The sequence below is a fragment of the Lepisma saccharinum genome, chromosome 5, assembly GCF_977018435.1.
Source record: "Lepisma saccharinum chromosome 5, izLepSacc3.1, whole genome shotgun sequence".
In the NCBI taxonomy this organism is placed as follows: domain Eukaryota; kingdom Metazoa; phylum Arthropoda; class Insecta; order Zygentoma; family Lepismatidae; genus Lepisma; species Lepisma saccharinum.
The window spans coordinates 11,757,445-11,783,469 of NC_139233.1; the positions used below are offsets into that span (position 1 = coordinate 11,757,445).

The 26,025-nt window shown below is 37.6% G+C and overlaps 1 protein-coding gene across 2 annotated transcripts in view; it reads left to right on the top strand.

The window, feature by feature from the left end:
* The first annotated feature begins 628 nt into the window (after nucleotides 1-628).
* Nucleotides 629-26,025, top strand: part of LOC145988220 (solute carrier family 15 member 2-like) — a 72,664-nt gene continuing 47,267 nt past the window's right edge. Inside the window, exons 1-3 of one of the 2 annotated variants that reach the window (XM_083123066.1) lie at nucleotides 629-1,022; nucleotides 7,510-7,588; nucleotides 15,899-16,040. In XM_083123066.1, coding sequence (XP_082979192.1) covers nucleotides 906-1,022; nucleotides 7,510-7,588; nucleotides 15,899-16,040 — 338 coding nt within the window. In that variant the 5' untranslated portion in view covers nucleotides 629-905. The remainder of the gene's footprint in view (nucleotides 1,023-7,509; nucleotides 7,589-15,898; nucleotides 16,041-26,025) is intronic. The other variant, XM_083123067.1, reaches the window with a different exon arrangement.

Sequence of the window (26,025 nt, forward strand, 5' to 3'; positions counted from 1 at the left end):
ATTACGGGTAGAATTCGAGATTTCAAGAGGTTTGGGAAATTTCGAACACATCCCGTCTCGAAAATTTTCCGACTTTTTCGGGAAATTGAGAATTTTCCCCGTCCCGAATGTTGGGATTTAAAGAATTTCCCGTCTCGACCCAAAAAATTCTGTCCCGCACACCCCTTCCCTGTAGTATGGTAAACCTTATCTCCAAAGGTAAATAAACTGTCCTTGTCGCCATTGTACTCATAAAAATGAGTATTTTTTTCTCTTTAACGACTTTAAGTATAATTTACTGGGAAAAGGTTGAATTTGTTTTGTTTAAAACATGTTTTTTTAACTCATGTTTAAAACAAAAAAAAACAGTTTGTTTTGTTCTTTTTTAAAAAAACCAAATTTTGCCAACCCTGTTCTTAAGTCAATTTTCTCTAAGTCTAAGTCCAAATTCATTCATCATTTTTCATTTGATATAGTGTTAAATTTGTGTTATGTTTTATTTGAGTCGTTTGCATTTTTATACTTCTTCGTATGTCAAAAGTCTAAATTCTAGCATGAATCAAGTTTTCCATATGAGGGATATAAGGATATTGATTATGCTGTATAAATTACAATTAATTCTCTTTATGACACCCGGTAAATTGGAACGGATGATGTATACATATCTAATCTGTGATGTATACTCATAGTGTATACTTTTTGGTTGAAATCGTAGTAACAAGAGTAATCTGTGATGAAAGTCGGGAAGCCGTAGCTATGAGCTGTAGGAATGCCTAGGTTTCTAATTAAGTACATTTGTTGAGTTGCTGAAAGCTTGTCATAACAAAATATGCAAATGTATATGTAAAAGCTTCGATAAACAAATACCTGATGTGCTTATTTCACTAATATCGTGATTTGTGATCTGCTAAAGGCGAGTTTATGAAATGGCAGACCAACCTGAAGTTGAAACTCAAGAACTAACTGAAGGGGAAGATCTTGGGGAAGATGTTCGTCCTGCCGTTAATCCTGATGAAGAGGACGCTGACCTAAAACCAGGAGAAGTAAGTTAATTTCATTATATCTTGTTTTGTTGAGCTGTTTCGTAAGCAATTACAAAACGAAACAAAGTGCTGAATTTACTGTGTAACCGATATGTGCCCAATGGAGCTAATCAGATCTCGGTAACAGTTTACTATCCTTCGGACACCTATAGCTTCAGTAAATAGAAAAGCACAACAGCGATTCTACTGCACAGTGTTGCAAACTAGCGGAAGGGATTTTCGTGGAAAGCGGGAGGGATTTTCCAGTGTGTCGTGCACGAAAGAGAACAACGGGATTGATTTGCTTGCAATTTAATTAGTTAAATTCATCACAAATATCTATGCATGTACATATGTTTTGGTACTATTATCGTATGAGGGAAACACCTACGAATCATATATGTCGGACTTCTTTACATTGCTAACGTGTTATTTTTGAATGTGGAACATTTCCTAAAGTGAAATAGTGCATATCAATGTTCATTTCTTAGATTTACGAGTACTTACTGTTACTTGTTGTTTCGAATCTGTAACACATTATGGCCGTGAAAGCATACTGGTTTAGGGGGCGTTCTGAGAGTGTTTATGCAGTGTTGCAACCTCGTTCACCGGAAAATATCTACTTTCGTGCCCGGATTTGAAATTATGCTAATACGTCACAAAGCATTGACGTTAGCCTCACAAAGCATTGACGTTAGCCTCACAAACCATTGACGTTAGCCCCAAAAACCATTCACCTTAGCCCCAAAAAACCATTCATGTTAGCCTCAAAAACCATTCACGTTAGCCCCAAAAACCATTTTCCGTAAGGTTAGGTTAAATTAGGTTAGGTAAGCATAGTTAAAAAAAAATTAAAAATACTCGACACGTCATGTTCTAGTGAAAACTCGGCGAAGCTGAAACACTGGAACACACGGAACATTGCACTCGTGTGCAGAAAGCAAATGGCGGGAGCAGAAACAGCATGTCGGACAGAGATTTTCGCAGAAAACAACACACATTCACATTAAAATGGATCAAATCTACATTCAGGAACTTCCACAACGCTAAAGAAAATGATTTCCGTAAGTACTTTCTCCTGTAAATTTGAAGGAATCCGTTTCCCTCATACGATAATGTTACCGATTTCTACATGAGCAGACCACTGTTCGCGCCACGATTTATCAAGATGTATCGGCAGAACATCAATCTACCCAATTCATATTTTTTGTCCACCAATTTGCTTCAAAATCACGTATTTTGAACCCACACACTTCTTGAGAAATCGCGGCAAGAGAATTTATTCAACAGAAATATGTCTTGCTTTCTAATTTTAAGAGAAAATGTTATTCTTTTGATGTTAAAAGTTTTTAACACTGTACTATACCAGAGACGGATTTCTTCAAATTTTCAAATTTACAGGAGAAAGTACTTACGCAAATCATTTTCTGTAGCATTGTTGATGTTCGGTAATGTAGTTTTGATCCATTTTAATGCGAAAGCATGTGGTTTTCTACGAAAATCTCTTTCCGATGCGCTATTGCTGCTGCTGCCATTTGCTTTCTGCATGAGAGCACAATGTTCCAGGCGTTTGATGACGTAAACGCCGTAGTCAGTGTTTCAACCCACGCTGTCTTTTCGCTATTAGATGACGTGTCGTTGTCCGTATATGCTAAATTGAATGAAAGGAGTGCTAATGGAACCTAACCTAACAGGCCTCACCTAACCTAGTAGGCATACCTCGTCCCCGTGATGGTTTGTGGTGCTATCGTGAATTTTTGGGCTAACGTCAATGGTTTTTGGGGCTAACGTCAATGGTTTAATAATTAGTCTTTATGGTACTAGTTTACTATGGGGGTGACACCTATAAATCACTTATTTCACACTTTTTTACATTGCTAACGTACTATTTTGGAATGCGGAACATTTCCTAAGGTGAAATAATGCATTTCTAACTAAGATAATGTCTATTTCTTAAATTTACGAGTACTTACTGTTACTTGTTATTTCCATTCTGCAACACACATTATGGCGATAGTGTACTGGTTCATCGCGCGTTGTGCGAGTGTTTTGGCGATTTATGCAGTGTTGCAACCTTGTTCACCGGACAATACCTACTTTCATGCCTGGATTTGAAATTATGCTAATACCTCGCAAACCATTGATGTTATCCTCACAAACCATTGACGTTAGCTCCACAAACCATTCACGTTTGCCCCAAAAACCATTCACGTCATCATAGAAAACAACTTGTATTCGCATTAAAATGGATCAAAACTACATTCATGAACTTCCACAACGCTACAGAAAATGATTTCCGTAAGTATTTTCTCCTGTAAATTTGAAGCAATCCATCACCCCCGTAGTAAACTTACCAAATATATATATAATGGAACGACTGAAGATGACCGGACCCCTCTCAGATTTTCATCATATTTGGCATACTCACTAATTTGAGGCCTCCTAATCACGAATCTGAAGTTAAAAGTTGTCGGAAACGTCTAGAAATTGGAAAATTAGTGAAAATAAGGCATTAGTTTTCGGAATGGAAACAGTCGATTTTCGCAAAAAAATTTTTGTTTCATAAGCAAATATATATAATCCTGATACTACCACGACATCAAATTTTTAACTATGTTTGCCTAACCTAACCACACGTCAATGGTTCGTGGGGCTAGCGTCAATGGTTTGCAATTATTTTGCAATTTCTAGACGTTTCCGACAAATTTTAACTTCAGATTCGTCATTAACAGGCCTCAATTAGTAAGTATGCCAAATATGAAGAAAATTCGGAGAGGGGTCCGGTCATCTTCAGTCATACCTATATATTAAAATATAAATATATTACTTTACACATTGTTGCCAATTTTGTGGAGGTGAGAGATGCTTCTTCACAGCGTTTGAAGTGGAAATTGTTAGCTTTGGGGATGTTTAGTTGTGCCTTAGTGATAGCAGGGGATGATGCACCTATGTTCTAATATGGTGACAGTAAGGCAGCTGGGGGATGCTTTGTCAAAATTTTGCTAGCTGAGGGATACCATCCCCCCCCTCACTTCGAGTGCTGCTTATTTTTTTTTTAAAAAAATATGGGTAACAGTTCAGTATATCGGAAACACATTTCTTCATTTTTACAGGAGAAACTACTATCAGAAATGAGTTTCTGCAATCTTTCCAACGTTTGTCGAGGTATTTTCTTTCATCGTGGAATATATTCGACCCAGAGATCATGTATTTTTCAAGAGAAATATCTCACCGACGCACAATTGCCATTGCTCTCCCTACGTGAACTGCATGTTGCGTATGTTTGATGACGTAAGCCCCTGTCAGTGTTTCCAACCTTTTTTTTTTTTTACTATGCTTGCCTAACCTAACCTTATCGGAAATGGTTCTTGGTGTTATCTGTCAGTTACCGTGCATAATGGTTCATGGGGCTATCCGTTGGCTACCCATGCATAATGTACAATTTCCACTGGTGGCTAACATGACAGTAGGTATTTTTCGGTGAAGAAGGTTGGAAACACTGCATACCTACACTGTGAGTCAAGATGTGGCCGCCATAATGTGTGTTATGGAAGCAAAGAAAGGAATCAAAAAAATCACTGTATGTTAAAAATTTTGTTGTTTTTTTTCGTGTAAAAAGCATAATGGCACCTTGAACTATGTTCCGCAATACACAACTGGTAAGTACGAACCATGCAAAACACAATGCACTGCCACAATTTCATACTACATTAAAAAAAAAGTAGAGCTGACAGTGTTGAAAAAAACGTGATAATAAAGCAAAACTTTGTCCTTGGAGCTTCTGCTGTACTGGAAAATTTCAATAAACAAATATTAATATCAATAAAGTAGACAGTCGCAGTACATTGATGATTAAACCATACCAAAATAAGAAAATGTTAGTGTTCTCTGAGCATGTTATATGTACACTGTCAGCTGCGGAAGTCTGCATGCATAATTTTAAGTATTGTGTGGTTATAATTCCCTTGTAATTATCTTTATATTAACTATGATGACTTAAAGATAATATATTAGGTCATTAAATATTATTCATAATTATAAATACGAGATCAATATTATTAAATCAAACTTGATACTTTTGCTATGAAGACAGGCCCGTAGCTAAAGGGGGGGGGGCAGTTGCCCCCCCCCCTGTAAAAAGTGCAGTACACATTCCTACCTAGAATTCTCACTAATCTTTACAATTATATCATGTGTTACTCTAGCAACATAAAGACACTTATTGATTTTGTGATTTATTAGGGTGTATATAGGCCTCCCCGATGGCACAGTGGTAGCGTTGTCACCTTGTAATCAAGGGGTCCCGGGTTTGATACCCGGTGGAGGCACATAGTGGTTCGGATCCCACTTTAAACTGTAGGTCCAGTCCCGATTAGCCTTACTGTGCATAAAGTGGACTTAAAACAACAAATCAATCAATCAATCATTATTAGGGTGTGTGGGATTCTGTATAATGTCGTATCAGGATTGGGGGAAAATTCCCTTCCAGATTCAAACTTCGGGAAATGATTTCGCAATTTTCAGTATCTAGAACAGTTGTGACATTTTGAGTAGTCTTATATTAAAAGTGCCTAATGTGTTTGGAAGTTTTTCTTGGATGTGTTGCTATGAACTTGGAACTGCTTAAATTTTTTTGTTTCCCAAGTCTACCTTTTGATAATAGTGATTCATGTGGTAGAGAGAGGAGGGAGTGGATATTTGATTTTTGTTACTTTCCTTTGCTTTTCTGCCACGTAGCTAATCGCAACAATGAGTGATCATGTGAAATTGATGAAGATACACTCACTCATTAACAGTGCCGCAACCACAGGGGGCAATGTCCTCCCCCCCTACATTGGACGGAAATCCATTCTAGGGGAAGCAAACATTGAAGTAAAATAACAAGACTAGGAGAATATAAGAATAGCAGGACAATTGGATACTCATGATGGAATTAGTTTTTATGTGTTTCTTCCATTTTTCTTCCAGACGGCAAAGGGCACTTGCAAGGGGAACAGAGGGGCTACCCCCCCCCCTCGATTTCAAATTTTATACAAAAAAAATACATTTCGTAAAATTTTCTTGCTCGCTTCACTCGCATTCCCTTTTGTTCTTATAGTCCAAGCTCAGAGCCATAGCTATGAGGTGGCGAGAGTCGGCCCTGAGAGCCAAACGATCTATGCCATGGCATCCTGGAAAATTATTTGCACCCTATTAAAACAATTTCTTTCTATGAAACTTAATACGAAATATTAATGATGACACTGTAATCCAAGAACTCAGTGATCAATCAAGGGATTCCAATTTGTTTGTCATGTGTCAAAACATGCATTTCAACTATGATGTAATACAATTCACACAATATTTTGCAAAATGGTTAACGTAACCAGTAGGCAAACATTGTCTGTAGTGATGCAAGAGTCTCCCCTTTGAAGGAAATAGAGTCCATGGTGGACTAAGGGACCCATGCTTTAATGTTTTAGCAAGTACAAAAAACTATATTACAATTTTTTACACAATTCATCAAGTGTAGATAATATGCAACCATTATTATTTAATTAATCGATTTTTCTTGCATAACACAACAGAATAGTGTTGTTGGATTGTCGTTAGATTCCCTTGTGCGTAAAAATCATTCATACTGGAAACTAGAGGGAATCATTATGAAGCATGATTTATGGCTCCCTTAATCAGTTCTGCAGATAGGCCCAAATCTGTTGGTACATATTAATCACCTATTAACATTATCGACCTGTAAATATCAAGTAGATACAGTCCCTATTAGCCTATTTATGTTAAACTTTATATTCTTTAGCAGTCTGGAAAGGTCATATTGAAATATTGCTATTTAATGTTGCTTGAAGTTTTTTTTTTTAATATTCGTTGAGTTTCAAAATATGATCCCTTTTCTGTTACTTATCTCTTTTGGGGATGGGGCAAATGCCTCTGTGTACCCTGCTATATTTGCCAATGTATTAAAAATTTGCCCCCTCTAGGATTGACTTTGCCCCCCTGCAAAGAATTCCTGGCTACGGGCCTGCATCAAGAACCTCCAAGTTGGTAACTATGCAGTATTTTTCCAGCATTTGTCAAAGATAAAAATCATCTTTATATCGAAAATATTAAAGTTGACCCGTTTCATGAAAAGAATCTTTACAAAACTCATTGAAATTACTGAAAATATTGGTTTAAGAGAAAATTTCTGCCACATTGTTTGGGGTTTGAGAAATGACCAACATTGTGATCTCATGTCAATATTTTTCTGCACAATGCAGATCTCAATTTTCAGAACCACTTCCATTTTAAAAAAGTATGAGTCTCAGTTGATGGAAAACTTGAGCCATTATAATTCTCTGTTCATGGATATGAAAATCAGGTATTTTACTCAAATTTCCAGGGTTTGTTGCCTATTAAATTATTCTTTTGCACTGATACTTTGTAGTCTTTTCAGGCCAATATGGCCTTCATGCTTAAAAATAATTTGACATGTATAGAACTTAGAAATAAACTCATTTTGTCTCTTTCACAGGTAATAAAGTACCCAATTGCAATTCCTTTCATAATAGCTTATGAATTTTGTGAGAGATTTGTGTTTTATGGAATAAGGGGTAAGCAATACACAAACATCTATATAGACTAATTTTTAAAATTAATTTCCTATTTTGAAATATTGTACAGATTTTAGACAAGGGAGAAACATCCAAATTATTTTTGTCTGTAAAATTTATATATTTGTAATTTATAGTAAAATTCATGGTTAACTCTTAGACACGTAAGTTGTTTTAGTGGGTGTTAGCCTCTGTGTCAGGATTGTTTTCAGCAAGTAATTTGAAACGTACCCCATCTCGTATTATGCCGTGACAGCAATCAAATTACTCTTAAAACACTTAAAGCTCGTATAAAGATGTAAACGAGAATCTCTGGAATGTTAAACGAACTGCAGGGTGAACTAACCCTTGAAGCTTTCCTGGCAAATGATGAAGAGGTTGAAACCCCGACAGAGCTACAGAGTGTTTACGAAGTACTTTTCTGAATTCCAGACCTTCATGGGATACCCATTGTCCCACTTTGATATTTTGGGGTTAATGCACTGCGTTCAACTATTTGTGTGAGGAGGCCTAGGTGCAAAGGAACTCTCTCTTTCTGGCTCTACAGTCCTTGATGGGCCTTGGCCTCCTCCACAATCAGCCTCCATCCAATCTGTCACCAATTCTTCTACTCCATCCTTCAATTTTCATCGTCTGCAAGTTTGCAGCAACGTCGTCTATCCATCGAAGTTTTGGTCTGCTCTTTCTTCTTGCATGGTGAATCTTTTCTCTAAACATTCTTCTTGGCGTCCGATCTTCCATCATTCTCTCCATATGTCCCAACCACTTTATTCCCTGAGCTTTGACAAATCTCACTATATCCTGGCCTTTTATTAAATCATCTAGCTCTTCATTATATCTTATTCTCCAGTCGTCATCTTCCCTCACGTGTCCCTCCGTTTCTCAAATATTCTGAGGGCATTTTCATCTGACAATTTCAAAGTCCAATTTTCTGATCCGTAAGTGACAACTGGTCGTACCAGTGTCTTATAAGTTTTAAGCTTTGTATTTCTTGTGATCAGTCTATTTCTGAACAACTGCTTATTGGCAAAATATGCACGATTGCCTGCCTGTTTCTTTTCTTTATTACTTTACTCATATCATTATCGTTATATACCATTGTTCCCAGATATTTGAAACAAGGGACTCCCTAAAACTTATCTCTCCAATTGTCAGATCTTGAGGTGCTCTTCTGGTCTCGGAGATGGACATTCTCATATACTTAGTCTTCTTTTCATTTACAGCAAGTCCCATTTTTAATGCTTCTCTTTCCATTTCCTCATAAATTTGTTTGTGTCCTTATTGCTCAAGAAATGATTGTAATATCATCTGCATATGCGCAGATTTGACTAGACTTTCCAAATATTGTTCCCTTTTGGTCAACTTCATTTATTACTTTGTGAAATGCTAGATTAAATAATACTGCCAAAAGGCCATCCCCTTGTTTCACTCCTGTGTTGAATTCAAATTCTTCACTCAGTTTACTACCAACTTTCACTCTTGCCTTAGAACCACTCATAGTCATTCTTACTAGTCTTATTATTTTGAGGGGACTTTTATACTCCTCAAGTACTCTAAACAGTTAATTCCGATTAACACTGTCAAAAGCCTGCCTGAAGTCTACAAGTAAAAAATGCAAATCCACATCATGTTCATAAAACTTCTCCATCATCTGTCTATTAATAAAAATCTGATCTGTAGTGATTCTGCCAGAGCGAAATTCACATTGGTTCTCTCCCAGTATATCTTCTGTGTAGCATTTTATTCTCTCACTGATCAATCGTGACAGGAACTTATACACCACACTAAGAAGTGTGATGCCTCTGTAATTTCCACATATTAATTTATCACCTTTCTTATAAATTGGGCATATTATTCCAGATTTCCATTTGTGGGGCATTGTTTCATTTTCCCATATCATTACAATCAATCTATGTATTACTGTCAATCTGCTTAGGACATCAGCTATCCCACTTCGTTTTCCAGTAATGTGAAAAATGGAGAAATTGAACTGTTGAAATTTTAAGGTCCAACGGGTCAACCTATCATTCCAATCTCGGCTGTTCTATAGCCATATTAAGTTTTTATGGTCTGTGTAGACGTAAAACTTGGTACCATACAAGTAAACTTTGAAGTGATCTATTCCAAACAGCACCACTAGACATTTTAATTCTTGCACAGTATAGTTCCATTCATATCGTTTCAGTTTTCAACTGGCATATTGTACAATGGCAATGCTTTCTAAGTCAGAGGTCTGTTCTATTTTTCCCTGAAATAAGACTGCCAGAGCCCAGTTAGTGATGCATCACATAGCAAGCAAAATGGCTTAGTGAAATCAGGCTGATCTAAAGCAGGTAATTGGACTAACTCTTTTTTTCAGAGTTCTAAAACTAGCTTCATTTTCATTAGTTCATTCCCATTTGATGTTTTTCGTTAACAATCTTTCTAAATTTGCTGTCTTCCTAGATAGGTCCTTTACAAATCTTCTCCTCCAGTTTAATAACCCTAGGAACTGCTGAAGATCCTTCTTATTCCGAGGTCTTGGAAATTTTAAGATCACTTCATCCTTTTTAAGGTCTACTCTAACCCAGCTTCCAGAGATAATATGGCCAAGATATTTGATCTCTGATTTTATCCATTCACATTTTTTCAGTTTTACAGTAAATCCTTCTGCCTTTAGCTTGGATAAACCCATCTAATATGCTGGAAATGATTACCCAGAGTTTCATCAAAAATGAGCAAATCATCTATGTAAATAGTTAGGAACTCTTCAGTATGAGATTAATTGCATGCATAAACACAGCCACTGCATTAAATATACCAAAAGGCATTCTCGTAAAACACCAGGAACGTCCTTTATACGAAAAAGGTGTATATTCTTGATGTTCACTCTCTATAGGGATTTGTAAATATCCAGAAGCTAAATCTAGGCAACTAAAATACTTGTTTCGCCTGAATTTTTGCAAGCCTTCTTGTAGAACTGGTACTGTGTTTTTCGGGGTTGTTATTATATTATACAGGGCCTTACGGACCCATCAGGTTTATCAACCACCAGCAAGGGGTTAAGGTAAGGAGACTGACATTGCCTTATCACACCCCATTTCTTCCATCACTCCAGCTCTTCTTGCCCATTTCGACATAGAAATTGGATAGGGAATCAAATATACTGATTCATTAGATGTCAAAGGTATCGTACAATTAGCATTTTTGGCTAGTCCAGGCTTGCTGGAGAATGCACCTTGGTACTCCTTCAATAACAGAACAAGTCTTCTCTTTTTTCAAAATCAAGCATCTCCGAAGAATTGGCATTTCCTCTTATTTCCTCTTCGTCAGCTATCCAGGCATCTATGACTACCTGTCCTACGTAGACCTCAATGTCTGGTTTATTTTTGGCCGTCAAGGTGTCTCTGCCTAATGAACCTTCTTACACTAACTGTCCTTTCTTCACTAACTAGAGCCTTTGATTTCTAGTGTCCAAATTCGCCTGATATCTCTTCAAGAATGGGAAGCCCATTAACAAGTCAGCATCTAAATTTTGGCTTACGTAAACCAGATCTTCAAATACATATCATCCGATCTCAAAATGAATCCTTCTATATCCTGCTATTTTAGAATTTTCCTTTTCAGTAAAATCCTGCAATTTAACTCCAGGACACTTCTGAAGTTTAAGTCCAGGTAATCTGTCTCGCAACTTAAGCCAAACTTTATAGTTCGTTATAGTGCATTTGCTCCCTGTATGTATAGTGCACTTAATTTTTAATCCTAAAATTTGAGCGATTATCTCATGTTTCTTTGAAAACGTCATATCTTTATGTTCAGATCCTTCTACCATTTTCCATTCTTCATCTTCCACTTCCAACTCTAAATTTAAGACTTCATCTTGGTTTATCAAATTGCAGTAGTTCCCATAGACTTCCCAGCAGTACTCTTCTAAAGTCAACCCAAGGGACTTCTGGAATCTCCTATTCCTTAATAGCTGCATTTCCCATTGTTTAGCCTCTAAGGAAGCATATTGCTTTCGAAATGCATATCAAAACTTTTCCATTTCCGTTCGTTAGCTATAAACCATGATTTAGCCTTTCCTGTCATCAAGGAAGGTAAAATTTTCAACCTGTAAGGTTTTGGAACCTCCGTTATATCCAGATAAGTTCTTAAACTTTCGATATATCGTTCAGCTGAAACTGAATTCATCTCCCCAGAAAATTTCTTTAGGGCTTTTATATCAGCAAGTCTAAAATTCTTAGACTTAGGTTTTTTAAAGCTGGTTCTATTATCTTCTTCTGAAGGGTTATCGTAGACTTCTTGAGACAGTCTCACCCTCTTTGATCGTCGGCTCCTATTCAGTTCTGAATCCTCCTCGAAGGTTGCACTAGAGGACAAGTGGTTATTTCTATCAGTATATCTCCTCTTAGGCATACTGGCGTTAGGAGTTACCAAACCTTCAGGGTAAATCCCATGCCTTCTTTCAACTGGATCTGTATTTAAAGGTAATCGTTCCAACTTCTTAGCCAAAGAATCTATTTCACTAGTGGTTTTATGGAACTGCCATTGTACTTCCTTCCTTTCGTCTTCTATTCTTTTTTTTTTTTTCCTTTTCTGCCTTTCTTCTATCAAACTTTTTGTAGTCTTGAGTTTTAGATTTTCAAACAGGCTTGCTAATTTTGTCTCTTTAACTTCTCTCCGATTCTTTTCCTTTTCTACCTCCTCCAGCAACTCCTTTTGGTTTGCCATGATCTGTTCTTTGACTTCTTGTCTCGTTTCTTGCTTAAATTTATCAATTTCGGTCTTCATTCTGATTTGGTACTCTTCTACAGTTTTGAGTAACTCATTCATATTGATCTTACACTCCAATCTTACTTCTTCTATTAATTATTTCATTTCCTGTCTTTCTTTTTGCCTTTTCTCTTCATCCTCTTGTTTTTCTTTCTGTCTTTCCTCTTTGTCTTTCTGCCTTACTCCCTCTATCAATTCTTCCATCTTCTTATTATCTTCTTGTGTATCTTTCTGTCTTTCCTCTTTGTCTTTCTGTCTGTTCTGTTAATTTTCTTGTCTCCAAGCCTTCAACAACTCTTATCACTTTGTTGGTCGGCTTAGATTTACTTTCACAATCTTTGCATTTAAAATTTGTTTTGTCAGAATTTTCACTTGCAGGATCAATACCTAAACAACTCAAATGGAACAGACACTCGCATTCTTGACATTTGACAGTTTCTTCTTCAGATTTGGTATCATCAGTGCAGCACTTTGTGGCCGCCATATTTAATTTTCTTTGCTCACCCCTTAAAACCCTTTTCGATATGACCAAATGTTATTACCTATTTCAAACGAAGTTACAATAACTGATTTCTCCTAAACTTTTCTAAGTATTTTCTTGAAATACTAGTTTCTGTAATTTGATATTAGTCCTCCTTAAACGCTTTTATGGGATAAATAACTGGCACTGGGGATCACAAACATCAGTCGATGACCAACCAATCCTTTCTGGATTCTACGGAATGGTTAGTACTTCTCTGCTTTGTACTGCTATGATGATATTCTACGCCAAGTAGTGGTCGAAATCGTAAACTGTGATGACCTCCGTGCTGTAGTGATCAGAATTTCTCAACCTTTGGTCCTGTACGTTGAGGCACCAAAAAGAAGCTGTTACGTTCGTGGTAACTCTTCTATCCCTTTACTCCTGTAGGCGTGGACATCAAGACACTAATGGTCTTCAATGAAACCCATCTCAAGGTAGGTTTAAGAAAAATCCAACCATGGTTTTTAGTTTAATAATTAATGTTTCTTTATTCACCGGGATACTTACAATGGGTAGGTAGGCAACCTGAATACTGGAACTTGATTATAGTTTCTCGTAGATAAAAAGATAGTAGTTCGAAGATCAACACTGAGGTGGTCCAAATCTAGGGTTTACAGAAGAGTGGCATAAACCTGTTCACTTCTTCCTAGACTGGTGTTCTTATCTGAGGTGGCCAATCTAGGATTTACAGAAGAGCAGCGTAAACCTGTTCACTTCTTCCTAGACTGGTGTTCTCATCTGACTCCTTTCCAAACCAAAATGCATCATATTTATACTCAAGCTCTCAGCCTCGAAACCCCTGCCTTTAGGCAATGTTATGATACGATATTCTGAATTATAACAGATAGATATTCGGAATATACAAAGTTCTGTTTTGAGTAATTTACAAAGAAAGTTTACATATTCATTTGAGTTAACAATTATTTCTTTAACGTTAGTAAATCTTCTTACATTTGGAAAATTACAAATTTAAATGTTCCATATTTAGCTAATCACAATTAGGTTAGTTCATTAACATCGGTAATCTCTTGATTGGCGAGTTTATATTTACATCATAGTAATATGCATATTTCGTTAACCCGGGATCGGTCACACTTGCTGTAGTTACGTCGCAGGTGAGCACGGTGCTCACCCTTGCTTTTCAGGCATATTTCACCATATTTTAATTTTTTTAAATTTATTTTTTGTACTTCCTATGATCTGTTTATTATAATCCTTCTTATTCATTACATTTTTGTTTCAAAATGTTTATTTGTTTTCAAACATCGTCGAAGCCAACAAGTCTCAGCGTTAACAAAAAGTGCACGTTCCTCTGAGGTAGTTCTATCTTATCTCCAGAAATGTGATATGATATAAAATCGCTGCAACACTTTTCGAATCTTCTATTAACACGACAAGAACATATAGGTATGAAAACTTACTAGACACATTATAGTCCTATTGACTAAATAATGCACAAATGTAAATAAAAAAAAATATATAACGTAATCTGTTGCGTGTGAGCTCTGCACTCACACTGACAACACTATATCCACAACAATGGTCTCTCTAATAATGCCGTTTACCTCATCTCATAAAAATGCGATCAGGTCGGTCGTGAAACTCTAAAAGTCAGCTAGAGAGCACCACAGGCCAATATTTTAAATACTGTTAAAATGGCACTTCATTAAAATTTAAAGTGAGCAGGGTGCTCACCCGCGACCAATTGCAGGTTAAACGAGCTGACTTCATTAGTACTGTACATAAAGGTTAGTTCATTTGTTCATAAGCACCCTGATTGGTGAGTTCACATTTACGTCACAAACGGAGCCATACAGCATGCCAATCTATAAACATTATTAAGAAACCAAGGGAACTAAATGTTTTAGCTTTCAACATGTACATTTATAATAATAATGCAATGTTACAAAAATGTGCAGGGACGTAACATGTGCATATAGTGGACTTAAAACAACAAATCAATCAATCAAATCCAATAATTGCAGATAGGCAACCCTGCCATTTCATAGTTTATGGTGGAAAACCATGACTAAAGCTAGTACTGAGCTTTTAGGCAATCCTGCCATTTCATAGTTTATGGTGGAAAACCATGACTGAAGCTAGTACTGAGCTTTTGACTCCCTCTCTGGAACACACGGACCTCTTCTCTGGCAATTGGTTGGAGGTGGAAGAGGAAGCATCTGCTGAGAATGACTCCTAAGAGGTGTCATGTGTTGCACTTTGTCAAAATGATGATGTTCCACTGTATTAATATGGTTATTTGCTGCATGTACATAAAAGTGGTATCAGTACCAGAAAGTATCAATTGGAATTTATTTGCTGATACTGACCAATACTTTTTGAGAATTTGGATATTTATGGGGTGTGCAAAAGTATGAAAACATTCCATGGAATCGAATTATCCTGGAATTTATGCAGAACTCAAAATTTTCATTTATTTTACACCAGCTTGCGTGAAAAGTGTATTCTGTGAGTTTGAGGCTTCTATTTTAATATTTCGATGTAATTCTTAAATATCTTGAGCAAAACTATTGTAAATTGATGTACGTGTTTGCAGTGGAATACTTACAAATCAGTATTAATTGTTATTTTGAACAAGTTTTAATTATTACAATTTTGAAGGATCAGTATCAACATTGGCATTAGTTCAAAGTTGCATGCATCCTGTGTTCCAGCACAACCTGGTAAAAAACAATTAATTTTTTTGAAACTTAGTACTTATGATGCCTTGGTGGCTGAGAGCATTGAACAATCAACTCAGGCACTCACTACCGAATATTCCAGGTTATAATCCTGACCTGGCTATTGGTTCTTCTTTGCATCATCATTACAATTAGCCCAAAGTGACAGAAAGGAACTTCAAATGAGCACAAATACAAATGACTTTACATAATGAACATGTACATTACATTATATTTAAATGTGATTTTTTTGTATAGTAATATGAAAAATTGCAGTGAATTTTTAATATTCTTGTTGTTGTTAACATATTTTTTGTGTATTTTAGAAATCATAACAGATTCTTTTTGTTTCAGTTATTCTTGTCCTGTTCTTTGAAACTTCTCTGAATTTCACTGAAAATGATGCCACGGCCAGATTTCATGTGTTTAATGGCTTTTGCTATTTCCTTCCAATTATTGGAGCGATAATTTCTGACTCTTGCTTGGGGAAATTCAAGTAAGTTCAGTATTGAAACCGCAGGTGCAAAATGATGGAGAATTTGCAGAGTCCATTAGTTGAAAATGAAGTTACTTTGCCGAGTGTTTCAAATGTACAGTCATCAAAAAAGGTGTCCGTGATTTCAAAATGACATAGCTAAGCTTATAGCAAACGTAAATTATTTATTAATATACCTAAAGATGCAGAAAACATTCAAGATTTTTACATTACCTATAAGGTTTCGATGTGAGCTCCACCAGTTGCTACTACTTTTCTTACAAGGGAAATTTGCAAAGTTCCTGATAAGAATTTTCAACGTAAGATGATAATCACTGTGTAACAAAATACAGGGTGAGGCAAAAGTCCAGCACCAACCTTTTAATTTGAAAATGACTTGACAGAGGGTGATGAAATTTTCGATATGGGTAATTGGGGTGGAGGCACCAGATGGGGCTAGTGTATATCATGGCGGTCATCTTGAAAGTCGCCATCTTGGAATTACATCCAGATTTTCAAATGGAAAGGGGGTCATGTAGCATATCATTCTACATGTGTGTTTATTCAGAAATAGGAATATGCAGTTACGAGGGGTGATCAGGTTGCTCTGACCCTGACATAGAAAGAGCGGCAATAGGGTTTCAATTTTTTTTTTTTCAACATACCCCCCTGCAACTCCAATGCACTTTTCCCATCAGTGTTCCAACGCCTGGATACCTTGCAAAAAAAATTCTTCCAACAGGTCCTTCAACCATGAGTCCACAGCACTTATCACCTCACAATCATCAGAAAATTTTTGCCCACGAATGTCATTCTTCAAAAGTTTGAACAAATGGAAATCACTGGGGGCCAAATCTGGGGAATAGGGTGGGTGGGGCAACAATTCGAACAATGGATCTGCAATAGCGGCCCTCGCAATGCATGAGGTGTGGACAGGTGCATTGTCCTGTTGAAGGAGCACACTGCGAGTCAACATCTCGCGCCTCTTTTTCTTGATTGAATCACGTAATTTCTTGATTAGATCACTGTAGTATGTGCCAGTGATGGTTTGCCCTCTGTAGATAGTCCACAAGAAGGACACCCTTGCAGTCCTAGAAAATTGAGGCCATCACCTTCTTGGCTGACGTTTGCACCTTGAACTTCTTTGTTGGTGGAGAATGTGGGTGTTTCCTCCCCATGCTTTGTGATTTTGTTTCTGGGTCGAAGTAATGGACCCATGTTTCAACCATAGTTACAAATCGGTCAAGGAAATCGTCTATATCAGCACAAAACTTGTCAAGAAGTTCTTGACTGAGGAGCACTCGGGTGCGCTTCTGATCTGGGGTGAGGTTTCGAGGGACCCATCTTGCAGCATTTTTTTTCATTTGCAATTCCTGGGTAATTATGTTTTGGACAGTGCCATATGACAGGCCACACATCTCAGCAACATGACGGATAATGACTCGACGATCCTTCAGCACGATATCGTGTTAATGTTTTCGGTCGTCATGACAGTTTTTGGTGCTCCACCTGCATGTTCATCCTCACACGACTCTCCCCCACAATTAAACTCACGACACCATCTCTTCACCATACTGGGATGTAAGGGGTGACCTTCCACGTAGTACACCCAAATGTCAACCTCACTTCCGCGTTAGTACACCCTGGACTGAAGACTAACGAGGCTCTGGCGACTGGCCCCATGGCCAGTATAATTTTGTTTGTATTGTCCTGTTGTCCTTATGTGTGCTGAGCGCCCCTTTACAGCCTCAGCTTTTAACAGAAGTCAGAACATTTTAAGATTTTTAATTATGCAACGTTAGAGTTGTGCTTTGTAATGATAAGGGGCTGGCCCCCGTATAATGTGACGGGAGCAAAATAGCCTAAGTGCTGACACTCCCACAATTTTAAAATCAAATCAAATCAAATCTTCACCATACTGTATGAAGGAGCAGTGTCCCCTAGTGTATCCACCAAGTCCTCATGGATTTTGGATACCATCCACTTCTTCTTCACAAAATATTTGATCACCGCTCTCACTTCAGTTTTCTCCATTCTGGCACATTGACGCAACTTCACTCAGTTATACCCCTGTGAAAAGAAAACTGTACACTACTCAGACTTGCAATTCAGAATGAAAATATACAAAGGATCACTAAACAATAACAAAATAAAAAATCAATCATAACGTCATTCCTTCTATGTTAGGGTCGGAGCAACCTGATCGTCCCTCGTATTTTTCCCCTAACTTTATTTGGTAAGGATATTTTCACAGTTGAAGTTCACATTTGGCATCCTACAAGATGTGCTCTATGTGATGTCCGTTCTGTGCTACACACAACGCAAGACGTTTATTTGCTTATGGCTCAAAAGTATAGAAAATGGATAGTATTCACCTCAAATTTTGCTTTCGTGACCAGGACTTTGATATTTTGAAATTTACATATTTTCCATATGAATTAATGAAAGAATCTACTAAAATGTGTGGTTCGCAGTTGTTACTTGCTTGCATGGCAAAACCTTGTTGAATGAATGAATTGATTTGTTTTATTTTGCATTTCTGCCACTTTTGGCCAATTGCGAAGATGAGGATGAATGTTGATAACAAAAAGCGATGATGGGATAATCAAAAACAGATATGGACAGATCACAGAGGATTATACTGTCCATGAGTCGAGATGCCAGAGCCTCGCAAGTCTGCAAAATGCAGTCTAGGGTGTACCACGTGGAAGTAAGGTTGAAATTTGAGTGTCATCTTAAAGGGCCATTCTTTACACCCTGCAAAACTTTGTCATAAATAGGGCTGAGCCAGTGCTGATGATATACAGTGCCTTTGTCAGCCTAGGTGGCCGTGAAGTGGCAGCTAGCATGGCAGAAAGTAAGATTGATAACGTAACTGGAACCGCTAGCTATGTATTGAAATTATCTCGTATAATTACATTGAAAGTTACAATTAAAATGAGCATGTATCTTGTCACAGGAAGTGTTGGAAATGATGTCCTCCTGCATCCACACATTTACGGCATTTTTTAAGGAAATTTTCACCAACAGGTGTCAGTGCTTCTTCCGAAATTGCATCAATTTCTCTCATGGTATTTTTCTTTCAATTCTTCTAATGTATGGATTAGGCATACGTGCCGATTTCTTCAGATAATTTGGGGCTGGGGCAAAGCTAAGCAAGGCATAAATACAGATTCTTTCAGTTTGCGGTGGGGGGGGGGAGGAAGTTTTTTTAAATATCTATACAGTGTGTCCAAGAAAAAATATACCAATAAAGAATTTAAATAACTCAACAATCGTTAACGATAGAAATGTCAAATAACGTTTATTTGGAAGAGAAAACCATAGAAGAGTACTTTCTGGCTCACTACCTGCTGCTCCATGGTCTCCTAAGCTGCGAGAGGCACTGTAGAAAGTATGGTTTGATTTTATTTACTGATACCAGCTGATACTTTTCCAGCAGTTTGGCCTTTTGTGCCCTTCACAAAAATAAAACAACACTTTCATGGAGTTTGGTTATCCTGAAAATCATGCAAAATTTGGTCTCCATTCCTCCAATATTATGTGGAAAACAACTGTATTTTATGATTCTGTAAAAGGTGTCTTAACATTCTGATGTAATTTTTGAATATTTTATAGCAAAACTTGGGTAAATTGACACTTATAATTGAAGTGGAATACTCAACCAATAATATTAATCGATATTTTAAACAACTTTCAATTGTTACAATTGTCAAGTATCTGTGGTAGTCTGTAAGAGCAGAGGCATCATTACGGGTGTCAGTTCAAAGTGGTATCTGCCCAGTCCTAGTTATAAATCTTTTTAACTATTGAAAAATGTTGTAATTTTGAACTTGCTTAGAATTTGAATTGTTAATGAGTATATTTATCCATACATTGCTGGTCTAAAATTCCACCAGAACATAGTCCATTTTCAGAATTGATTAGTCGTAGATTGAGCAAGATGCTATGGAAAGAATTCCATGTTATTCCAACCTAAAGAAGACTTCCAAATGATTTTCTTCCATCACTTTTGAGATTGTTTTGAGGTGTGTTAAGAATGTCAGAAATGTTACTAACGAGAGGTATTGTGTATAAAAGATCCAATATCAAATATATGAACTTATAATGGTCATTATGGTGAGATCATTATTCCATGTGTCATTTTCATTTTCAAAGTACACTAGTTAATTTGAGTCGTCAACTACCTAATATGAAATTGGGTGAAGTGTTGTTTTATTGTGAGCAGAGCGTATAGAAGGAGAAGTGGGTGCACTCTGCGACTTTCCCATACCGGATGGCAGACCAATGAACTAGTGGCACTGGTGTCGCATTCTGCTGTAGCTTGCTGCCAGCACGCGCAACAAAAGAACGTGAATGAGAAACAAAGATGCCGTCGTGTTTTATGCCAGGTTGTAAATCGGGTTACAGTGGAAAGGTGAAAGGTAGGCATTTTTTTTCGGTACTGAAAGACAAGATCCAGTTAATGAAATGGACTAAAGCTATTCCGCGAAAGGTAGAGATCTGAGTTCCACTAGCAAGCTTTGCGATCTGCATTTTGCCCAAGAGTGGATAATAGAAGATTTGTTTCAAGTGAACAGTGAACAAGTACCTAGAGTACAATGGAAACTGAAAGCTGAAGCCATTCAACATATTTTCCCAAATGTGCCCAAATATTTGTCCAGTTCCAGTAAAGCACGACGTTAGTGACACTTTGAATTCTCGAATTCCTTCCAACGCCTTATACAATGGTTCAAGGTATTACATACTCTTGTGCAATTTTCTAATCACATTAAAAACAACTGATAATACCTTTTCATCCAATAGGACCATGGAATCGCTAATAATTTCTTTGCAGAGTACTTTGCAACTGAGTGAATGGCTGTGGGACAAAGGCTACAAATATGTGTTAACGGGGAAATTAAGCCAAGATCCCCTTGAGCGACATTTTGGAATTTTATCTTCCTTAAGCTGTGACGACCATCTCTCGACCATAGACTTCTTACATTTGCATTTGTTGCAATGTATTTATGTCCCAGTTAAACAGGCGCTATTTTCGTCTGCAACCTGTGAGGTCAGAAGTGATGTGCCACTCACTTCGTTCGTCAGTCAGATGCGCCTATTAGAGGAGGAAATAAAAAAGCAATAAGGAACTGAAATCTTCAATTGAAAATTGCATTAAAGATAAAATTGTAACTCCTGCTGAATACTCCTATCAATGTTGGGAAAGTAACGTACGCATTGCAGATGAAGCCTCGGTTGATTATGTTGCAACAGAAAGATCCTTAGCATATTATTTATTAGGTTACATAATAAAACACTCGCATAAATTTATTTTGTGCCAACAATGCATCAGTTCTCTTCGCAGTCATAACACACAAACATCAGGAGATGCGGCCTTCACGCAAATACAAGATTACGGATCAAAGAACAACACGTCGTTTCTCACTCATCCGTCAAACAGCATTCTCAACATCCTCCTGCATGTTGAAAGGGCAATCAAAAGTAAACTGTGTTTGGCAAATACAATGTGGAGCGACTTATTTTTTGACTGTCTCAATGCCACAGAAAATATCCCCATTCCTTCTTCAGAAATAGGTTGATAAATGAACACTCCAGAGACATTATTCCCAAAGTAGTGCTACATTATATAAAATGCAGATTTTTCTTCGGGACAAAATAAATTCGTAAGGAGCTACAGTCATCCAAGTTGGCAAAATCATCCCGGAAACTTTCCAAAGTGTCGAACAACTAGCTTTGGTGAGTACCTACATATCATTATTCATTTTATTATTAATTACACTGGTCAACAAATTTTAATTTTTTTTTTTGCGACATGGATGAAAATTCACTTTTCTTTATCAATCCATGATGCTGAACACGAAACTGACAATGAAAATGCCACTCGACTTCCGGTTTAAGAATTATACGAGGTATTGTCGAAAAGTCGGGTTTCCCAATGTTCTAACGTAGTGGAATGACGTATGCTTGGTGTGCATGTGACTTTTACGCTTGAACTGTATTATGCGAACAGTACAAAACGTGGGTACATTTCCATCTGCCTTTCCAAGTAAATTCATGAATCATAGTTTTTACATTAATCACAAAATAAATATTTTCTACTATACTACTGTACGGTGTGTTCTTTACTACTTACGTGGGATTAAATCCGCTTCCTCTTTGCTTCCCTCTTGTAGTGAAGTTCAGGATCATCCCTGCTTACTGTCCAGCAATAGTCGGCAAACATTCCTCTACTCCATTTCCTTTGGTATCTTTTCTCCATTACAGATATTTGTTGGTGGAAATGCTCACTGTGTTCATCACTTACCTCCCCACAACTTTTCCGAAAGAAATTGAGATGAGACTGTAGAAAATGCAATTTAAGGGACATATTGCAACCCATTTTTTGATACGATGAAACCAAATTATTTACAAGTTTTTCATAGTCTTCAGCACATTTGTTTCCCAAGAAATTGTTGGAGACTTCTCCGAAAGAACTCCATGCACCTTTCTCAACATGACTTAGCAGGTGTCCGAAGATCTCGTCCTGGTGAAGTTGACGAATTTGAGGGCCCACAAAAATTCCTTCCTTGATCCTTGTTCACTGATTTTTGGAAATTTGTTAAGTAGATATTTGAATACCAAAGAGTATCGATCCAACTTTTTGACAAAGTTTTTGATCAGTCCAAGCTTTATATGAAGTGCAGGAAGTATAATATTTTCAGATTCAACGAGAGGTTCTTTATGTACATTCATATTTCCAGTTTCCATACTTTGACATAATGGCCAATCCTTTTTAATAAAATGAGAAGCTCTGTCTCTGCTATTACATTCGCAGAGGAAACAGCAATATTTGGTATAGCCTTGTTGGAGTTCAGTTAAAATAGCAATGACTTTCAAATCTGCACATATTTTCCATAGGTATGTACCAGGCACGTATCCAGGAATTCCTTTCGGGGGGGGCTCAACACCATTTTTTAAGGGGTATAGTAAGAACCTCACAATTGTGTGTTTAAGACCAGTGGTGGCAATTGGGTTCCAAAATGAGGGGGGGGGGTGCGGAGGGCGTTGCAAGGAAAGTTTACTTTCTCTTGGTAGCCAAGGCTTAACATTAAGAGGCCATAATGTTGAGGCAAAAAAATAAAAGATGGGGAGCAACTATCCCTTAAATCGTTGCCACTGTAAGGCTATCATTTTAATCAGAACGTGAAATCGGAACATTTTTTACCACTCGACTCCTGTTTCCATGCATTAATATTGTGTGCCGGAACCATCTCAGTATGTGGGTTTGTCCATTTCTTCTCATCAGGCATAAAAACATCTATGGTGGCTTTAAGTGTTTTTACGAAGCTGTTACATACGCACGGAATGGACAATCCACTCGACAACGCGAGATTCAAATTGTGGGCTGCGAACTGGACGCAGACAGGTCTCTAATATTTCTCTCTGATTCGAGCCTGAACACCACTAACGTGTCTTGTCCTCCCATTTTTTCAGCTCTTATAAAAGCCGAAACCCACCAAATTGCTCAGATTCATACCTTAGCACTCACAAGTGTTCAAAAATGCCTGTCAGCTTCCGCTGTCTTGTCATATATCGGCTCGAAACAAAGGAAGTCTTCTCACATACAGGTGGATCACGAAACAATGAATGCACAGTGAAAACCCTTCCGTTCCCAACACATCTAATGTTTCGTCTCTCAGTATGATGAAATACTTACTCATTTATCTCCAGTGACGTGCCCAATGGAGGTTTGGTGAGGTAATAACCCCATTTGACCCAGTATCTATTCCTTTTTTTTTTTTTAAAAAAAAAAGAGGAACGTCAAAGACAGGGAAAAAATGGCAAAATCAGGACTGACCACCAACAATAGTATGCGTAACCCCTCTCTCCCTTCCGAAAATCCTGGGCACGCCTCTCTTTATCTCGGACACATTTTTTAAAATCAACTCACCAGAAGTTTTTATCATCGTATTGGAGATTGAAGTAAGATGCGTTCTTCCTGCAGGTTTGGATAGGATCCTTTAGAGTGCTGTCGTCTGCCTGCTTTCACACCTAACGTTAACAAGGCCCTAATTTTCCATCCTTGTGACTTGAATTTTCAAGACTTAGGAAGGTTTCAGACCGAAGGGACACGCGATACATGTCGATTGGAATGGGCCAATCAACAGCAACGTTTCACACTGTAGCGACACAAAAGGCCGCACAAACCTAATCTTCAGGCGACACGGTGTGAAATCTCCCTTATTAGGCCACTGTCATTGTCACCTCGAAGTAGTAGCTCTTATTGACCACGAAAGAAAAAAAGTATCCTCAACCGGTGGGAATGCTCCTCAGTTTTCTTCTCTCTCCTATATTTTCTGTGCTTGTTCACTATACAGGCAACACCTTACGATTTGATATACGCAGGACATGTACTATGTAGACATTTTAACGAAAAATCGGTTGAAGTCAAGGATGGCTAGGTGGCTCAGTTGGTAGAGCCCTGATTTGGGTCCTGGTAGAGCCTGCAATTTCCGCCTAAAATGTCTACATATGAAACATCTTCTTGCTTTGTCTTCTCGACATTCATAAAATTTTCGGCTGTCTCTTTATGGTAGTTAAGTGTTTGAATGTGTTTCAAACCCAGTAGGCTTAAACAAAAGTATTTTTTTATACCATGAAATTCTCGGACTGGATATACGAAATTTAGTTCTGGCAAAACTAAATCATCACTCAAAACTTTGCTTTTCAGTTGATCTATGCAGTTTATTTCTGTTTTAATAAACCACTCCAATATCCGGTACTGCTGAAATATTCACTTTAGAGAGAGACCTTTGATCTCTTCGGCCCTCGAACCGAACTAGCACTACACTGAGGCCCCGGAAGTTCTGCTGTCGTCAATGTCTTCATTTTCGAATCACTATATCTTATAAAGCAATCAGAGGATGCTGACTGATCTGATCACCAATCGACTGTATGAATTGTCACACTTACCTCTTAAATCTCATTAACCGATTCTTTGTACAGATCAACCGAAAAATTGAATCCGCGTATTCATATCCTCATTATATTCTAGAACGTTCCGCAGATAAAACGATTCGTTAATATTGCCAGTAGTTGACTCCTTCTCTCATTCAAGAACGTACCCTCTCCCGCCTTCCAGAGATTAGAAATTACAACGAATCGCCCTACGTGTGGCGCTACCTTCCTTAGTTGTGCAGCTTTCAAATGCTGACAAGTTTCTACACAGTGCTCAAGTGCGCTGCAACAACACCGAAAGCGCAAGAAAAGTGTACGTGCAATATTATCAACAACAGGGTTATACATAGAACATTCTCCGTCTTGCCTCGATAATTGTCTTATCTCCTTAAATCATCGTCACATTATTCAAAAAGCCAAAAACCTGATTTTATTTAGTGTAAAATAAAAAAATCCCTGGGGGGGGGGGGGGTCGAGCCACCTCAACCCCACCTTGGATACGTGCTATGAACAATAACAGGGTTATAGAACATTCTCCATCTTGTCTCGATAATTATTTCTCCCAAATTATCATCACATTATTCAAGAAGCCAAAATCCTAATTTTATCTAGTGTAAACAGAAAAAAATCCTGAAGGGGGGCTCGAGCCTCCTGATTCCCACCTTGGATACGTGCTATTGACAATAATAGGGTTATAGAACACTCTCCGTTTTGTCTCGATAATTATTTCTCTCAGATTTATAAATTTATTATCTTCACATTATTCAAGACGCCAAATATCTAATTTTATCTAGAGTAAATTGAAAAATTTCCTGAGGGAGGGGGGGGGGCTCGAGCCATTAACAATAACAGGGGTATAAAACATGCTCCGTCTTGCCTCGATAATTATTTCTCTCCTTACATTATTTTCACATTATTTAAGAAGCCAAAAACCTAATTTTATCTAACGTAAACTGAAAATTTTCCTGGGGAGAGGGTCGAGCCCCCTGTGCCCCATCTTGGATACGTGCTATTATCAATAACAGGGTTAGGGAACATTCTCAGTCTTGCCTTGATAATTATTTCT